This window comes from Pygocentrus nattereri, chromosome 19 (assembly GCF_015220715.1).
Source record: "Pygocentrus nattereri isolate fPygNat1 chromosome 19, fPygNat1.pri, whole genome shotgun sequence".
NCBI classification, from domain to species: Eukaryota; Metazoa; Chordata; class Actinopteri; order Characiformes; family Serrasalmidae; genus Pygocentrus; species Pygocentrus nattereri.
In genome coordinates this window covers 15,774,223-15,792,250 of record NC_051229.1, presented here as the reverse complement: position 1 = coordinate 15,792,250, position 18,028 = coordinate 15,774,223, and the positions used below count along the sequence as shown (strand labels likewise).

The window sequence follows — 18,028 nt, the reverse complement described above, 5'->3', positions numbered from 1 at the left end:
CTTGTGTGAAAATCCGATGATGTTTTAGGTCATATTTATGCAGAAATATAGAAAATTCTAAAAGGTTAACAAACTTTCAAGCACCACTGTAGATCCGTGTATAGCACATTCTCTTTCAGTCTGAAGAACCCACTCAAGACCCACTCAAGGGTCCGTTGAGTGTTCATGGTTCTATATAGAACCATTTTCATTATTATAAAACCCATTGTTTTCTAGTTTGTGGTTTTGGTTAAACTGAGGGGCTGACAACTATAATATGGTCAAGATTATATAACCAAAAACTAAAAAAGCACAAGTTCAAACATACATAAGCTATGGCCACAGCTAACTTCGGCTCAGTGTAATTCAGGAGCTCTCAAAGGCTATTGCTGTCCACCTTGTCCTCTAATTTTGTCCACCCATGTGTGATTTCCTCATATGAACATAGATGAAGTAGTTGTCTGCTTTTAGCTGCATACTTAAATTTTTAGAACATCTATGTAGTAGAAAAAAACTGCCTAGCATCATCCATACAGTTCAAAAACCTCATCAGCTTGAATGATGAACTGTTGCTTACCAGAAATAAAATAAAACTTAACATTTTTAAACTGATAGCATTTGACAAACAATTGTTTATTTGTTGGTTAACAGTAAATCTGTCATTTATTTACCTCCCTAGTTTGGTGTTCAGTAGCCTTCACCATAAGACACTGTACAGACTTCTGACTGTTAGTACACATCACAACATCTTAGACTAAGATTAGTTAAAGTTATAGTTTTAGTATTATCTGTGGTTGCGGCAACTAGTGCTAATAGTTGAAATGAAGGTAGCTTTAAATCTAGCTTACCTAACTGACTGTGATAGACTGGCCAGACAGCAGTCTGGTCTTGTACAAACCATGACTGTTTGGGTGGCTTTTCCTACTAGTGTTCTGCTATTACACTGTAGTAGAATATAAACTCACTGGCCACTTTATTAGGTACAATTGCTAATAAAAGGCTGGACCCCCTTTTGCCTTCAGAACTGCCTTAATTCTTCATGGCATACTTTCAACAAGGTGTTGGAAACATTCCTCAGAGATTCCTCGAACCAGTCTCCCCATTCTCCTCTGACCTCTCACATCAACAAGGCATTTTTCATCCACACAACTGCCACTCACTGCATATTTTCTATTTTTCGGACCATTCTCTAAGTTAAGTGATACTTTATTAATCCCACAAACAGGGAAATTCCACCTTTGCATTTAACCCATCCGTGAAGTGAAACACCACATACACACTAGTGAATAGACACACACACCATGGGGCAGTGAGCACACTTGCCCAGAGCGGTGGGCAGCCCTATCCACGGCACGTGGGGAGCAATTGGGGGTTAGATGTCTTGCTCAAGTACACCTCAGTCATGTGCTGTCAGCCCTGGGGATTGAACCGGCAACCTTCCAGTCACAGGGCCTGTTCCCTAACCTCCAGCCCATGACTGCCCTAATCACCTGATCAGCAGTTTCTGAAATACTCAGACCAGCCCGTCTGGCACCAACAACCATGCCACGTTCAAAGTCACTTAAATCACCTTTCTTCCCCATTCCCGTTGCTCGGTTTGCACTTCAGCAAGTTGTCTTGACCACCTCTACATGCCTAAATGCACTGAGTTGCGGCCATGTGATTGGCTGATTAGCTATTTGTGTTAACAAGCAGTTGAACATTATACCTAATAAAGTGGCCGGTGAGTGTACGCAACAGAAATTATATACAACGTTTTAGGGTAATTTTTACCCTTGAAAATTGTCTGTGAACTATATTGGCCAAAAAACGAAAGTACACATTACTGAATAACATTACATTTGATTACAATCGACATTCCAAAATGAAAGCAGTTCATTTGCCACCTTCAGATTGATGCATCATGATGTGTTTTACTGCAGGACAGGGGTGCAAAAAGAGCAATATACGAGCATCATGAATAACTATGAGAAGATGTTTGTCAAGATCAATACTGATGCAGAAAGTTGCTTACCTCCTAGATACACAAAACCTTGTTTATTAAACAATCCCCTTTTTGTTTCGTCTTTCATAAATCTTTGGGGAGGTGACACTGGGGAAAAGAACTGAATTCATTCTTCTTGAGCTTCCTCAAAGGAATACTCCAGAATTTTTCAAACTAATGTCCACCTGCCCCACCTGTAGCATATTATCATTCACTGCAGATAATGATTTCCCTGTACTTAGAAAATAGCAGAAAAGACATTAACTCAAAATACATTTATGATAGCTGTCAAAGGAAAGATGCTTCAGCATCTGCTCATTAGGTTTCTATTCAGTCTGTTTTAATTCAATAGGCTTTCTGTTATAATTGACCATATGCTACATGCAGCAGACAGAGATTAGTTTGAGAAACACTGGAGAATTCCTTTAAGGCTAGAAGAAGAAGAAGAAGAAGAAGAAGAAGAAGAAGAAGAAGAAGAAGGCTATGTTGAGTTGGATTACACAAACTAGTTTTAACACTGAGCTACAGAACCAAGCAGGTGTAAGTGAGAAACCAATGGAAATCACACAGATGGCACAAACAAGACTAAAAACATGACCTGACTTTTTTGAGTTTTTTAAAGATAGCTAAGCTAAAAACACTACTTCATTATAAACTTAGTTTTAACTCTAAACATGAAGCTATCCATTGCTCCAGTTCAGTGAGACCCAGCAGCTGCTGAAACGTCTGAAACACTGATGCTGCTACTGTGCTGACAGAAAACGCTGTTTAAATAAGCTACACATTTAACTGTTGTAAGAAAAAGAATTAAGAAACTTTTTTGTGAGCTTACGGATGTTTTATTGGATGCAACTGTAAAAACCTAAACATGTAAACCTGTACACATTGTTCTCATCTAACCTGACTTCTTGTCCATTAAATGCAAAAAGTCAGTGCAAGTGTCTGTCGCGTTTATAGACCAGATCAGAGTATTTTCAAACTTTAAGGATTGGCTGTACCTGGGAATACCTGGCATCCAGTCAGCATTAAAGCAGCTCAATTCATGGCACAATTTATAATAAATACAAATTTAACAGACAAAGAATTGGCAATAGCACTAAAATATTGTTCTGTTTAAGGCCGTAACGTGAAATGTGCTGAAAAGAATACTTTTAGTGCTGGTCTACGCAGGTCTAGGCTGGTTTATCCTGGTCTAGTGCTGGTCTGGTTATTGTTTAACTGGTCAGCTCAGCATGGTCATGCTGGTTCACCAGCATACCAGCATTACAACGTAACGTATGCTGGTTTTGCTGGAGATCAGCATATCGACTCTCATTGTGGGTGACCAGTATTTCAGCATCCAAAACACGACATACGCTGTTTTTTTCTGGTGACCAGTCATGCTGGTTTATGCCAGTACCTAGATAAAAAATGCATTACCAGCAAAACCAACATTTGTTGTGTTATGGATGCTGGTATGCTGGTAGAACATATGCTGGTTTGTTGGTAAACAGCATGTCAACTTTGCAAGTAAGATATCATTGTTTCGTGCTGGTCTGTGCTGTTTTTTCAACAGGCAACACTTTAAGCTTAATTCTTTACTCTTTCAGATAAAGATGAAGTAGGCAAGTACTAGTACATGACCAATGAAAGCACCATATTGTAAACTAGGATGGCATGTAGATGTGCTTATTGCTATTTTTAGTTTGCCGTAAAGTGACATAGAAAGCTAACGCTATTAGTGTAAATGCTAACCTTCACAAAGAGAGTGTTTTTGCTCACATAATTTGTCACATAGTAACAATTAAGCTCTGTTTGATTCTACACATGATTCTATGTAAATGTAGACATGTGTGAGTTTGTGTACAGAACAGTGAGGGACTGATTCACTTCATCCAATAACTTAAGCTAATGAGCAAGCAAAATAACTAATTAGCCAAATTACACACTTTACCATCACACACTGTAAAAACTTCTGCAGCTTTTAAACTAAAAACAAACAAATTATTGTTGTTAACTTAATATTACTAGTTCAATGAACTCATAATTTCAAGTTAACGAGGTAACTTACTTTTTTAAGTTTAAAATCACATATTTTTGTATGATAAAATTACCAGAATGACCATTAAATTATTTATTTACGGTGGTTATTATAACGGCTCTCTTGACGAGGTGGAAAAGGAACTAGATCTAGTACCATATGTCCATTTGGTTCCCACTAGGTTCATTCCTTGTTTTTAAATGTGCAGCGGGAAAAATTCCTTTTAAACAAATACTTCTACATTAAGCACTGTCTGGGAATATGAGTTCAACCTAGTAAATGGCCAGAGCCCACTGGCAGGCCCAAAGTTTTATTACACACCTATATAACCTAAGCTTATAATAGCTTAACTGGTTTACATTAAATCCCTGTAGTTACTGAATAATAAGCCTTAGTATATAATAAGCCTTTTATTTTAAGGGGTTAAAATCTTTCTGTCTTGTAATATCTTGGTTAAATAACTCTCAGGATTAGTACAAAATCCTGTTGTACGCTACCTGCATTATCCTGCCAGAGATAAGCTCTTTCCTGATGTGGCACTGATTAGTCCTATTGACTGGTTCTGAACATTGTCATGTTAGAAGTATAATGTAATGCAACTGAATTTGGTAAAAGGATAGTTTGACTATCCTTTTGACTAGTGTTAGTTTGACTTTTGACTAGTTTTGACTAGTGTTAGTTTAATAAAGACACACAACCTTGAGTACAAACATATGCATAACAGTCCAGGAGGTCAAACACAGTAGTTTGGGTTGGATCTCACCTTGCATGTCACTGGCAAAACAGTACACATCAAACAGCTCAGATGGATCTCGCTTCCCATAATTCCTCACGCCACGCGAGTACTCTTTGTGTCCGTAGCAACCAAGCTCTGGCTTCTGGATGGGGTACCTGTGAAAATGGGAACAAGACATGAATCCCCCCCAGCATCCCCCTGACACCCTAAAACCAAGCAATCCAGATATCATTATGCAAATGGAACAGTGCTAGCTTCAGTGTCATTAATAAATAATTGCTTTGATCCTGAACGGCTGGCTGAGCTCAAAAGAGAAAGAGGCTACGTCTATGGCCACTCTTGGATGCTCAGGGATTGCATTGTTGTTAATTAACAGCTCTGAATGGTTTCACTGCTGATATACTCTTGCAGCACTAATTTTGCAAATGTCATGTAAATGGATAAGACGAATCGATCATAGCATGACAATGGCTGCAGTGTCATGGGCAATCTATGAATATGTGATGGAAGGCCGAGAGCACTGAAGGGTGTGGAGATTTTTTTTTTCTAATGCAAATCAGGAGATGGCATCACTTTTTATCTTTAAATGAAATGTAGTTACTTTTATTTATTATGTGTATTTTTTAAATGCATTTTTTGTTGTTTGCCATGAGATTCTAGTTGTTCACATTCACAATTTTCAGATCAATGCTTTTCCATTATAAGGCGGATAAGCCTGACAGTGTATGAAAGCATAGCAAACCTGACGGTCTGGTCGTTGAGCCAGCCAGCTGAGCAGCTGTCCAGGCCCGAATGGAAAGCGGACCACAGCTGCTCCGGAGAGGCCATCTGAGCCGAGTTCTGCTCACATGCTCGCCCAGCATCCGCAAAGGAGAGAGAGTAGCGCTCAGCAGCCGCACGATAATGAAACACAACCCCTAAAAACACACAAAGGAGTAATAGTAATAACACTCACAGCTATATACTGTGCTATGGAGTACTGTGCAGAATTCAGAGACCATCTGTCTTATATTCATCCGTTTAGTACAGGTTATTCATTTAGGATTTGATGTGATAAAATAATCCAATTGCATAAGGAAGGGAAAAGTCAAAGGAATATGAATGCAAAAAGAGGTTGCTTTGAGTGCAATATAGAACCATTTTAAAAATGCTCTTTATAGAACTGTATAGAACATGTTTTCTGTCACAGAGAGGTATATAGCTCTGCAAAAAACAACTGATGAATTCTAGTATGTCTGAACCAGGATCTGAATCAGAATCTTTATTTGCCAAGTACCAGGTGTACAAGGAATTCCTCCTGGTGCAGGTGTCAGCATTTAATCCAATAAAATAACCTTAGAAAAAGATACACTATATATGAACATAAAACAGAAAATACACTAACAATCCGCAAGATTGGAACAGTTCTTTGAATTGTCACAGTACTATATATTACAGTTACTGGAGAACTCTTTAAGAACCCCTTAGCAGATATTAAATATCAACCCCTCAACAAGCCATGCAGGCCTGAAGGTTCTTACACACTTCTACTACATAAGAAGAGTTAGTGCATTAGTTTGCACTGAACTCCCTGTAGTTACTGAATAATACGCCTTTGTACAAAATAAACCTGGAATGTTAAGATGTTAGACATTGGTATTATATCTGAATAATAAATCAGCAAAGTTTTTATAATAAGCCACTGTGGTTTAAGGGATTAAAGTAAAAACTCTGTACATGATCTCTTAAAATACTGTCTATACAGACAATAAGCTGCAAAATGAAGTGACACTACACAGTATATTTCTTCATGTAATATCTTGAACACTGCTGGAAGTCATTGGAAATTCATCTGAAGGGATTCATGAACAATTTGAGGCAATCTCCTCTGTTAAAACTTTGCATATTTTACTAATGAACTTCACAGCAGACTTCACACTGTCATAGGTAATCAATCCCAAGACCCTAATTAAAGAGTTATGGGCAATTAACCAATTAATGAGAGCCTCAAACCAAAATGAAAATAAAGCTAAGCTAGGAGTTAGGAGTTAGGAGTAGAAAAAAAAAAGATATTATATCGACGGAATGAATCGATGTAATTAGTGGGTAATTAATTCACCGCAGTGTCTGCGGAACCGTTAATGAAAGAGCACCTCTCCGGAACGTTGAGATACCATGAATTAAAGCAGACCTTTGAGCTTGGGGCTTCTCACGGACTCCTTTTCCTCTGAAGTTTGGTGCTTTTTGAAAAGAATCGCCCACTGTGGGTTTAGCTAGTTAGCATCAGTCAAAGTTCTCAGCAAGGACAGGAAAAGCAACAGGTCATATTTAATTACCTTAGACTGGGTCCACTAAAATAACCATAATTGTGTGTAATAATTGCTAAAATGTGGGACAGCAGCCTATAGGACAGTGAAACTGACCTCTACCGGTGACATCACAACATTTTTTCTCAATATTTCTCTATATGCGTGCTCCGCCCACTCCCACCTCAAGGGATCTAATTAACTTGTAAAAAAAAATGCTAACACTTTATTTTAAAAGAGTTTTTGATTTATTTTAAAGTAAAGATTTAGATTTATCATGACTTTGATTTCTAAATTAAAAAAAGAGAAACACACTGCATAAACTGCACATATAAGTTCATATGTAAGGTTCACACATGCAGAATGCATCCTATTTGTGATGAAAGGGCTTAATACATTTGGCCTTCAGTGCCTTTGCGTATTTTCTCTTAGGATTTATGCAGCACCTGCTGAAGGAACGTGTCCCCTGGTCTGGTTCACTGGTCTATCTCACCTGTAACCTCCAGAGGCACAGTGTCCTGCTCGTAAGTGTCTCCCAGAGAAAGGTGGCAGCGATAGGTTCCGGAGTCATTGGTGCGGAGCTGTGAGAGGGACAGGGAGGCGTTCAGGTCATCCCGGGAGAATCCAGGCAGGCCAACCCTGCCTGCAAACGCATGGTGCACCCGGACCACCCCATCCACAGCCCAAAGAACTGGAGTCTCCACTCCATCACGCAGGAGTGTCCAGTGGACACAGGATGTCCCGGTATGCTGGGATGGGTCCAGCTGCACGAAGTGGACACAGGGGAAGAAGGCAGAGCCTGACAGTGGCTCACGGATAGTTGGGTGTGTTACTCTGCGCACAGTTACAAATGTTTCTGCTTTAATCAGACCTGTGGGGGGAGAGAGAGAGAGAGAGAGAGAGAGAGGGGCATTAGTGTGTGAATTATGGTAGGTTCAGTGGAGCCTGACCCCCACAGTTAAGATTTAATTCCCCCCATATAAAAGAAAGCATGTAGTAAATCATTTTTCCATAAACACTAAAACATACTACACTATACATACCTATACTATACTATAAACATACCTATACTATACTGTGTATAGGTAAAACTTTTTTATTAGCTAGTTTTTTTTAATTAGTTAGCTATTTTTGTGTATAAATCAGTAGTCAGTTGGTTTGAATTAGCTAGTTCTTAGCTAACTACATTATTAGTCAGTAGATGGCTGGTCTGAATTAGCAAGTGAGTAGTTAACTAGTTTTGAAATTGACTAGATAGAACTTAGCATGTTTTGTGAATTAGCTAGTAGCTGGCTAGTTTTAGTAAGTTTTATAAATGACCTAGTATTTCATTAGCTAATTTTGTAAATTAGCGAGTAAGTACTTAGCTAAATGTGTGAATTATTTAGTTATTAGTTACTTTTTTTTTAAGCAGCTTCTTAGTAGTTAGCTAGCTTTGTAAAGTAGCTAGTCTGACACTGGCCATCCAGTAATGATAAACTTATCTCGCTAGTGCTCACGCTTTATAAAAGCAATTAGCCATGAGAGGCCATGCTTTACTGCGTTTTATCATGGGAAGGTTGTTCTTAGGCATACAAGAAGCAACATGTCTTAAACTTCCGTCCCCATGAAAAGTCGCAGTAACATACAGCCTCTTGTGGCTTATTGCTTTTATATAAAGGCGGCCTACATAAAACATCCCTGATAGAAAGAGGATAATGGACCACTGTCAGCCCACTGATGGCAAATCTGGTGGTCCACTGGCGTTTAGTTCAGCGTTTTCTGGGCAGCCCATCAGTGGTTAAGCAGAGTTCCAGTTATCATTGCTCATTTTCCATTCTCCAATCTGCTTATTTTTCCATCCTACCTTTCTTTAGTTATACTTTGTGAATTTGCTTAGAAAATAATTTTAGTCTAGCACAGAGTCAGCAACATTTTCTATAAAATAATTTTATATCAGGCCTAGTCATGATTTTTTTTCTCTCACTTGTTTGAAATATTTATTTTCCAAAAAAAAAATTTCTGTGCATTTAAATCTGTTTGAGGAGATTAAAAACTACTTAAAACTTGTATGCATGTCAGTAATCGGGGTGGTCTGAGGGTGGACGAGCAGTGGCAAACAGTCAGTGGGGTGCCAACCTTATCAAGCCAGCGGACAGATATATGTTCGCTATCTGAGTATTATAAAAGACACAATTTTTCAGAAAATAATTTAGGTTATTAGTAATAATAATTGCCACAAACAAGTGTTCCTCCAAGAAATCTAATTACTTTTGAGCATGGTATCATTGCAAAGCAACCATGGACCCCTGAATGAGCCGACGAATGTTCGGTCTCCCATCAACGTATATTACAGCCATTTCATGAAACTTCTTAATCTCTTTAACGGCTTCTGTTTCTTTCAGCAGAGTGTTTTCAACAATAAATTAAATAAAAAACACAGTTCTGATTTGATTAAAATCTTTTGATTGCACTTACAGTGGTCTTAAAGTGATAGCTCAGCTAAATCTACGCAATTTAACCATTACTGCAAATCTCACTGGTCAACCATGACAAGTTCGGCATCTGGTTGGTTTCTTTAGTTTTGTACTGGAGCTACAAAATTACTGTAGCTAGCAAGGTATGAAAGCTTATGTTTGCACTGTGCAGTTTCCAGTACTTGTTAGCTACATTAGCCTCACAGCTCCAGCGCAAAACTAAAGAATCAAACTTCTGACACCAAACATGTCTTCACTGATCAACTAGATTTGGGACAAGGAGAAAATCTTGTACGCTATCACTTCAAAATTCCTCAGGTATGGACTTTTTTGATTAATTCCTGAGTGCTTGCTAGCACTGCTGCTGTTTGAAATCCTGCCACATACAGCAATTCCTGATTTGGGCTTTAAATAAATCACTGTCTTTACAAGGCCTACATCTGAACCTTGTGTTAAAGCTCTTCAAACTTTCTTCAAATGCCTGACACAAGTAAAGTTTTGCTATTTGGTTTGAACAATCACAATCAAACTCAACAGCTCTTTAGAGCAGAGAGAGAGAGAAAAGAGGAAGAGGGAGGAATAAAAGATCAACGTTCTCCAAAGAGCTAGAAAGTCTCCCAGACACAGAAATAACCTCTTTGAGATCCATCTTACCAAATTACAGTGCAAATATTTGAGCCTTTGAGAGTGTCTGTCTACACGAACGTACAGAGCCCAGAATGATATTGTTCTTGTAGTGACATGCTCTATTCTTTCTTGTCACTGTTTTTGAGAGACATTCTAATTAAAGAAGAGCTGGGAAAGTGTGTGCTCAGAGTGTGTGTGTGTGTGTGTGTGATGAAAGTGGGGTTACTGACTGATGTCAGCAGCACTATACCTTCCCACTAGGAGATTGGCACATTCTTGTCAGGCTTTATGAGCTCATGAAGCCCCTGAAGGACCAAATTTTCAGCCACATGAACTCAGAAGTTACTGCAATCACCAGCAATAACCAAAGTACGAAGTAAGTCTTATTATTTCTGCCTAGTAGCTCACTGAAAAAAGGTGGGGAAATTTTATTGAAAGTAAAGGTTCTAAATATGGCTGAACGACTTGGGGAACATTTCTAATTCTTTTTTTTTACCAATATTGTGATTGTGATTTAAATACAGACATTTTCTACAAACTAATTTCCAGGCTTGTTTTTTTGGCCCAAGAAGAATCAGAATATCATAACAAAACCTTGCATCTCCATTTTTGTTGTTTTTCAGTTTTTGACATACATTTGAAAAAGCCTGTGGCTCTGTACAATGTGTTTAAATTTCACAATGAATAGGCCAAAAGAATTAAATGCAATGTATGTTTTTGCTTTTCTTGTAAAGTTATCATTATGGGGTTTTGTTCCAACAGCAGCAACATCCAATTTTTCTGGCATGAAGCTTGAATGCTGTGTGTGTCAGACTACCTGTTAATAATGATGCCACATATACAGAGTTTGATTCTCAACCTGGGCAAGCACACCATGCACAATGTCCTTGGGCAAGACTCCTAAAGCCTGCAGCATCGTGCAGCATCATGTAGGACAGCATTGCTGTATAATGCATATAGTGAAAGCACTAATAAACATCAAGTTTGGGCTCATTAACACTCATACAAATGAAATAAAACTTTCAACATCATTTCTAAAGATGAAATCATTTTAACACCTGTTCACAAACTCAGCGTTTTTACGAGCTGAAAGATGTTGAAAAAAGGCTACGCTGGTAATATTAGCACACATAAAAGATCTTTAGCATTTGGCCATTGATCTAAAAGACTGACAGCCTTTCTGTGTGAAACTTTTAAGCCACATGTGATCTACTAAGGCCCTCTGTAGTCTTAATATGGCTTTAATTTAACCCCTTAAATGACCAGGGCCCAAAGTTTTATTACACACTTCTATAACCTCAGAATAGCTCAACCAGTTTGCATTTAAGTCCCTGCAGTCACTGAATGATAAGCCTGAGTATATAATAAGTCTTAAGAGATCTTAAGGGGGTAAAGTAGGTAATGGTAAATGGATGTGACACGTTCAGAAATTTAACAGTGTTTGCCACTGATGTGAGCACCTTCATTAAAAACAATGGTTTTGAATTTTAGGACACTGCTGCTGCCAAAATACTGGACAGAGTCTGCCAAGTGCATAAACGTAAAAGTCATTTATACATCGAAATCTACAGAAAAAGCCATAAGTGTGGACTCGAACCTGTCAACACATGATGTAAATTAAATGTAAATGTAACTCAATATAAACTATCCATTCTCCATGCTTTGATAGTGACTGTTGCTAAGCTGGACAAGCTTTATAGAACATTTACAAAAATCCCATTCAACTAAATAAAAAATGGGAATTAAAAAACAGTACTGCATAACTCTGTCTAAACCAGTCTGTAATACAAACATACTTTAATGGTATTGTTTTGTTCTCTTCTCTTTCTCTCTCTGTCATTCTCTCATGCTTTCTAGGATACTACTGTAACAGCATGAGCTGCCTAGTTGGTTCTAAGGCTTAAAGTAAAAATGACAAACTTTCCTGTCAACAGCATCTCTCCCAGAACACTAATAACACCAAAGAACAGCCAAATTTAGACAAAAGACTCTCACTCTGGCTCTCTCTGCAGCATCTCGCCGTCTCTCTGTCTTTCTTTCTTGTGTCACTGTCTCTCACTCCCTTTTATCTTCTCCATAAGTTCCATAAGCTGCTTTATTGCATGTTTTGGCTGTTTTATTGGATACAATATTGCTAAAGCATCAGAAACATAACGAACAAACATGTAGAACAATTTAGAAGAATTCAAAGATTTAATAAATCTTAATTTCACTGACTGTTGTTATTATTGTTACTGTTATTATTAATATTATCATAGAGGTGGAAAAGGTGGAGATGGAATAAAATTAATGAGAAAAAAAACACATGTGCTAATGTTTGAGTGCCCATGACCAAGTCATATATTTGACAGTGAAAAGAAGCACAATTTTTTTTTCCTTCTTACTCTTCAAACCTTAAAAAAAAAACATGGCTTCTTTAAGCAGCTGTTAAGGATCTGAAAATGGAGCTAATTGATGCCTACAAAAAAGGCAAAAGCTATAAAAAGATAACAAAGTGCTTCCAGCTTGCAATTTCCACCGTCCAAAATGTCATTAAGAAAAGAGAACAGTGGAAGTCACAGCAAGATCTAGACCAAGACCAAGAAAACTCTCAGATAGAACTGCTTGTATGATGGCCAGAAAGGCAAAGCTATACTCCTATATGACCACAAAGGACACGCAGGAAGGTTGCACAAACATGATCTGCATGGAAGAGTCATCAGGCGAACAGCTTTACCCATGACCTCATCAAATAGTTAATGTCTGAAATGCAAAAGGACCTCAAGAAAAGCCAGATGCTTTTTGGAAACCAGTGCTGCAGGTTGGAGAAGTAAAAATAGAACTCTTTGGCCACAATCACCTAAGGCATGGTTTATCAACCTATGGGTCACTCGGTGAGGAAAAACAGCCTCTAGTGGTCCGTGGGGCTGTGCTCAGAAGGAGGCAGAAATTCAGTGTGGTAACATCACTACTAGTCAATAAAATGTAAGTGGAAAATAAATTAATCAAATAATTAAAAATCTAAGAATTAAACATTTTCACAGTATAACCAATCTAAATATTAATAAAGATGGCCAAATAATAAACGTCACAGTAGTGGGCTAATTAAATGTCATTCTGAAACAGAGCAGCTGTGAGCACGTGATGCAGACAGCTAACCAGAGATGGAGAGGTTTCTCAGGGTGCTTTGTTTGGTGATGACTTATCACACCTTTTTCTTTAAGTCGCTCCTTTTTGACATGGGTAAAACCACATAAACTCCACCTGTATTAAGGTCTGCAACAAACAGCTGAATCGGTCCACCAAAAAACTGGGGGTCTCTGTCCGCTTTAAACAAACCCTATTCAGCGCACTGCTGATGGAAACGTGCTTTGTGATCAAACAAGGGAGTTAATCAACAGAGCTGGCTCTCCTTCTCTTCTAGAGGCACGATGGCACCGTATAGTCAGCATAACCACTGTTTTAATGACTGACACTTTAGACACTGACCACAAACTTCTGTTAAAAACAATAGATGAGCCATAAAATAATATAAAGGAGATGTGTTTGATTTCAACTCATGGAGCGGATTCCTGGTCGAGCATCAGCAACCTGAGTGGTTAAACTCAAACTGATAAACCAATGACAAAGACGCAGATATTGAGTGAGATTTCTCCTTATTGTTGATTGTGATGACACTAATCCATGAATGGAGTGTGGTCTGGCTATTTCAAATGAATCACAAGAACCTTCAAACCTGAATGGCCAATCTGATCTTTTTCAGGCCCTAATTTTCAGGTTTTCAGTGTCAGAAAAAAAAAGAAAAATAAAGTTTTTTCAGAAAGTTGATTTTAGTTTTCCTGTCGCCCGCTTTGCTTTGTAGTTATACCCTGCCTGGGCCTTGGGGTGGAGAATGTTGAGAACCCAGACTTAAGGTATGAGTCATGGTTTCCTCTGTTCCTCTGTCTTTATCTGTTTCTTCCCCTGTGTTTTAACCACGTGCTATTTAGCCATTTGCTTGTGTTTTGTTTTGTTTCCTGTGTTCTGTCTATTTTCCACCTTTCCTATTACGATCCTCACCTGTTTGGATTCCCTGCCTCCTCCCTCTCCCAGGTGTTCCCTATTGTTTGTAGGCATATTAAGCCCTTTGTTTCTGTCCATGTTTGTCTAGTCTACTCGCTACTTTGTCTCATGTCATGGTTCTGTGCCTACCATGTGTGTTTTGTTTGCTCTATCTGTTTCTTTGTTCAAACCTTGTAGTTTATTACTTTTTTTTTTTTGGCTAGTTTGCTTTGTTTATTAAAGTCTGCTTATATGTACATCCAACCTCCTTGCTCCATACACATGACAGTATGGTTGGAGAAAAACAGAGCAGTATTTGATGAAAAGAACACCTTGCTGTGTTAAACACAGAGAGGGATCTATTATGTTTTGGGGTTTTGTGGCAGGCGGCGGCATTAGCAAGATGGAAGTATGGATTCCGCTAAATATCTGCAAATTTTGAAAGCAAATGTGACACAGAAATTGAAGATGGCTTCTACAACAGAACATGCAAGATGGCCCAAGAATAGAACAGAACTAGTGTTCTGCAAGGAAGGATGGGTGAAAATTCCTAAAACATGAATAGAAAGACTCAAAGCTGGCTACAAAAATGGTTTGCAAGCTCTGTTAGTAGGGTGTCCAAACATTTGCATGTCAAAAATGACTATTTTTTTCCCAATATTTTTTAAGGTAATCCAAACAAAAACAGTTTGCTGCAAAGGCTGTGTTAATTTCTTTTCACTCCATAAATCAACAAATATGATTTGTACAAATTTTCACATACAACTGTAAAGATGCTTACAAACATGGGAAATTATTTTTCTGTGCAGCTGGTTTGTTGCATTTGGGCCTCCCTCTCTCCCTCACACTCTCTCTCTGTCTCGCCCTCCCTCTCGTTAATCACTCTGAGCAGGCAGTGTATGTGTTCTCAGTCAGCTGTCTCATCCGTGAGTAAACTTGACTTTGAGATTTACTCTGAATACGTTTCTTCTCTCAGACTGCATCCCGAATCAATTTGGGACAGTGAAAGCAAACAACACGAACTGTAGATATTTAATACTATATGGCTTAAGGAAAATGAGCAGAGTGGAAATATTTCAGAGTGTTTGAATAATGGATAGAAGATGTGTCAAACCCCCCCGCACGTGAAGAAACAGATGAAAAAAAAATCCTCTCAATCTGCATTTAGATGAAACTGCTTTCAGCAGACAGCCCCCCAGAGGTTCGCTATTGTTCGAAAATCCACTCATTTCCCCCCCAAATAACACACGCAAACACACACACACCACACAGACCGGCGAGAACATGCAAACACACACACATTCACTCAGACACATTAAGGCCCAAACTGACCATGTGCACAATAGCCACAAGCGCTAACATTTCAGCATTGCTTACACATGCTAATCCTCTTACCCAGTGATGGCTTGTCATAATACTGGCTGAAAAAATAATGTGTAATGTGGTGATGTGTACCATTAGCTAGCAGCTACAGCGAGCTATATTGCAGCAGCTTTGCACTTTTTATTAATCTAAGTGCTATATGATCAGAACATTAAGCTCAAATTACTACTGAAGGGCTCTGAAGGGAAATGTTTTAACTGCATATCTGATATAAGCAGCTAGACGTTTGACATGTTCGTAGTATAAGCACAGAATGTGTACTGAGGAAAACTGACACTCTGTAATGCCTTCCAGGTTTGTCACTATGAAGTGAGTTGAAAATAAATGGGTTAATATGGAACAATTGAGCAAAATCATAGTTTGTAACTGCTTAAACATTTTTATAGAATTTTTAGAGAAGAATTCATTCATTTCATGAACACAGAACAGCACAAAACACAAAACACCACAGTAATATTTTATACTGCAGTTATAGGAGTTTATAATGGTGCTTCATGTACAATCATGACATCAGCGAGCGGGAACCACTTCGCTCGGCCAATGAGCCGATCAGATTGCCAACCAATCAGCATTCAGTAGCAGTAATGCTATCCAATCAGCACTCAGTAACAGTAATGCTAACCAATCAGCACTCAGTAACAGTAATGCTAACCAATCAGCACTCAGTAACAGTAATGCTAACCAATCAGCACTCAGTAACAGTAATGTTATCTAATCAGCACTCAGTAACAGAAATACTAACCAATCAGCACTCAGTAGTAGTAATGTTAACCAATGAGCATTCAGTAGCAATAATGGCAACCAATCAACACTCAGTAGAAGTAATGCTAACCAATCAGCATTCATTAGCAGTTTACTGTAGAAGTAAATGTACAGGTAAGTTTCCTTTACTTTTTAGTGAAATACATCCTACTAAAAGCAAGTTAAGGTTCTGAACTAGTAGCTAGACGCTATTTTAACTTTTCCTTTTTTAGCTGTTGCCCTCTGGTGTTTCGCAGTTATGTTTTTCGACAGTACTGGAGGACCAGCCAACTCAGCCCAACAAGTACTGACTACCGACTGTGAAAAAATGGAGCTGAATGTCATGGGCTTCAAAATATTAGCCCAAATGGATAACAACTCTAGGGGGCGTTTGGTCTGTGTAATACCTAAAACACATTTGATATGGAATCACAAGATTGACTGAGTGAATCTGCAGCATTGGCAAGATGTAAATCAATACCAGCTCAACCAGTTTTTATTTTTCTTACAACCGTTTGATCACTCTGTTGCTCCTGGCTCCATAGAATTCAAAAATAGTGAGCCATGGTCAGCTGTTAACAGCATGTAAAACAATGTGGCTCATGAATCATCATGCATGAATGTATTCAGGCCAGGGTGCTCACACTTTTTGTCTTGGGGACAAAAAAGCAAATGAATACACAAAAAGGTAGAAGGGAAACATTACATAATATTTTTTTTGTTTTACTAAAATATTTCCAAAATACACATTTATAAGGAAAAATAAGAATTGAATACAATATATATAATACTAAAATATGGTTGTTCACTTATTGAGTGTGGGGATTTACTGCAACTTACTAAATCACACAACTTTGGCCCCACACTTTGGGTAGAATAGATAGTGCTGTTAATACAATGTCATTGGACAGGTCAACACGCTTGGAGGAGAACACTAACTGCCAATTCTTACCCAGGTTTTACACTCTTATTTTCCAAGCAGGCATTTCTCACATCAGCCCTTATCTCTGCAACATGAACAATCTCAATGTTCCTGATGTGATGTACACTCCTCTTGTCTTCTCCTTCTTTTTTGTAGCCTCTCTGCACTTTATCAGCACTCATACTGTCTCTCACTCTGTGGGGTTACATATTAATACAGTTAGATGACTGACTGGACCACCTGCCCACATACTTCAACCACTCAATCTCTCTCTTTCTCTCTCTCTCTGTCTCTCTCTCTCTCTCTTTTTCTCTCCACACACACAAACACACACACACACACATACACACACACACACACACACACACACACACACACACACACACACACACACACACACACACACACACACACACAAACATTCACAGACCTCAGCCATCACCAGCTAACACCATGGCAACAGCAGCTTGGTGAGCAAGAGAGACAGGAGAGAGGAACTGGTCAAATCAGCACTCAATATGGCTCTGATAGAAGAGGAAAACGAGAAAAGAATAAGAGTGATAGAGAGTGAGAGAGAGAGAGAGACACTAATAGAGTTATAGGAAGAGAGAGGTAGGAAAGAAAAAGAAAAGGAAGAGAGATGGAAAAGAAAGAGAAAGAAATAGGGATGTGGAAAGTAGATACGTGTATAATAGAGAGAGAAGGAGAGAGAAAAGAGAAAGGAAAGAGAGACAGTAGAGAGAGAAGAGAAAGGGAAAGAGCGACGCAAGAGAGGGAGAAAGTAACAGAGAAAGGGGAGAGAAAGGGACAGGGGAGAGAGAGAGAGAGAGGAATTGGTCAAAATACTCAATATGCTTATAGGGATAAGATAGGAA

At 38.6% G+C, this 18,028-nt stretch overlaps 1 protein-coding gene across 1 annotated transcript in view; it reads right to left on the bottom strand.

Annotated features, from left to right (window-relative positions):
* The window catches only part of ncana (neurocan a), a 169,842-nt gene that overhangs the window by 90,027 nt on the left and 61,787 nt on the right, over window positions 1-18,028 (bottom strand). The window contains exons 3-5 of the mRNA XM_017697127.2: window positions 7,498-7,875; window positions 5,462-5,636; window positions 4,747-4,874 (exon numbers count right to left, since the gene is read on the bottom strand). Of these exons, the coding sequence (XP_017552616.1) occupies window positions 4,747-4,874; window positions 5,462-5,636; window positions 7,498-7,875 (681 nt within the window). The remainder of the gene's footprint in view (window positions 1-4,746; window positions 4,875-5,461; window positions 5,637-7,497; window positions 7,876-18,028) is intronic.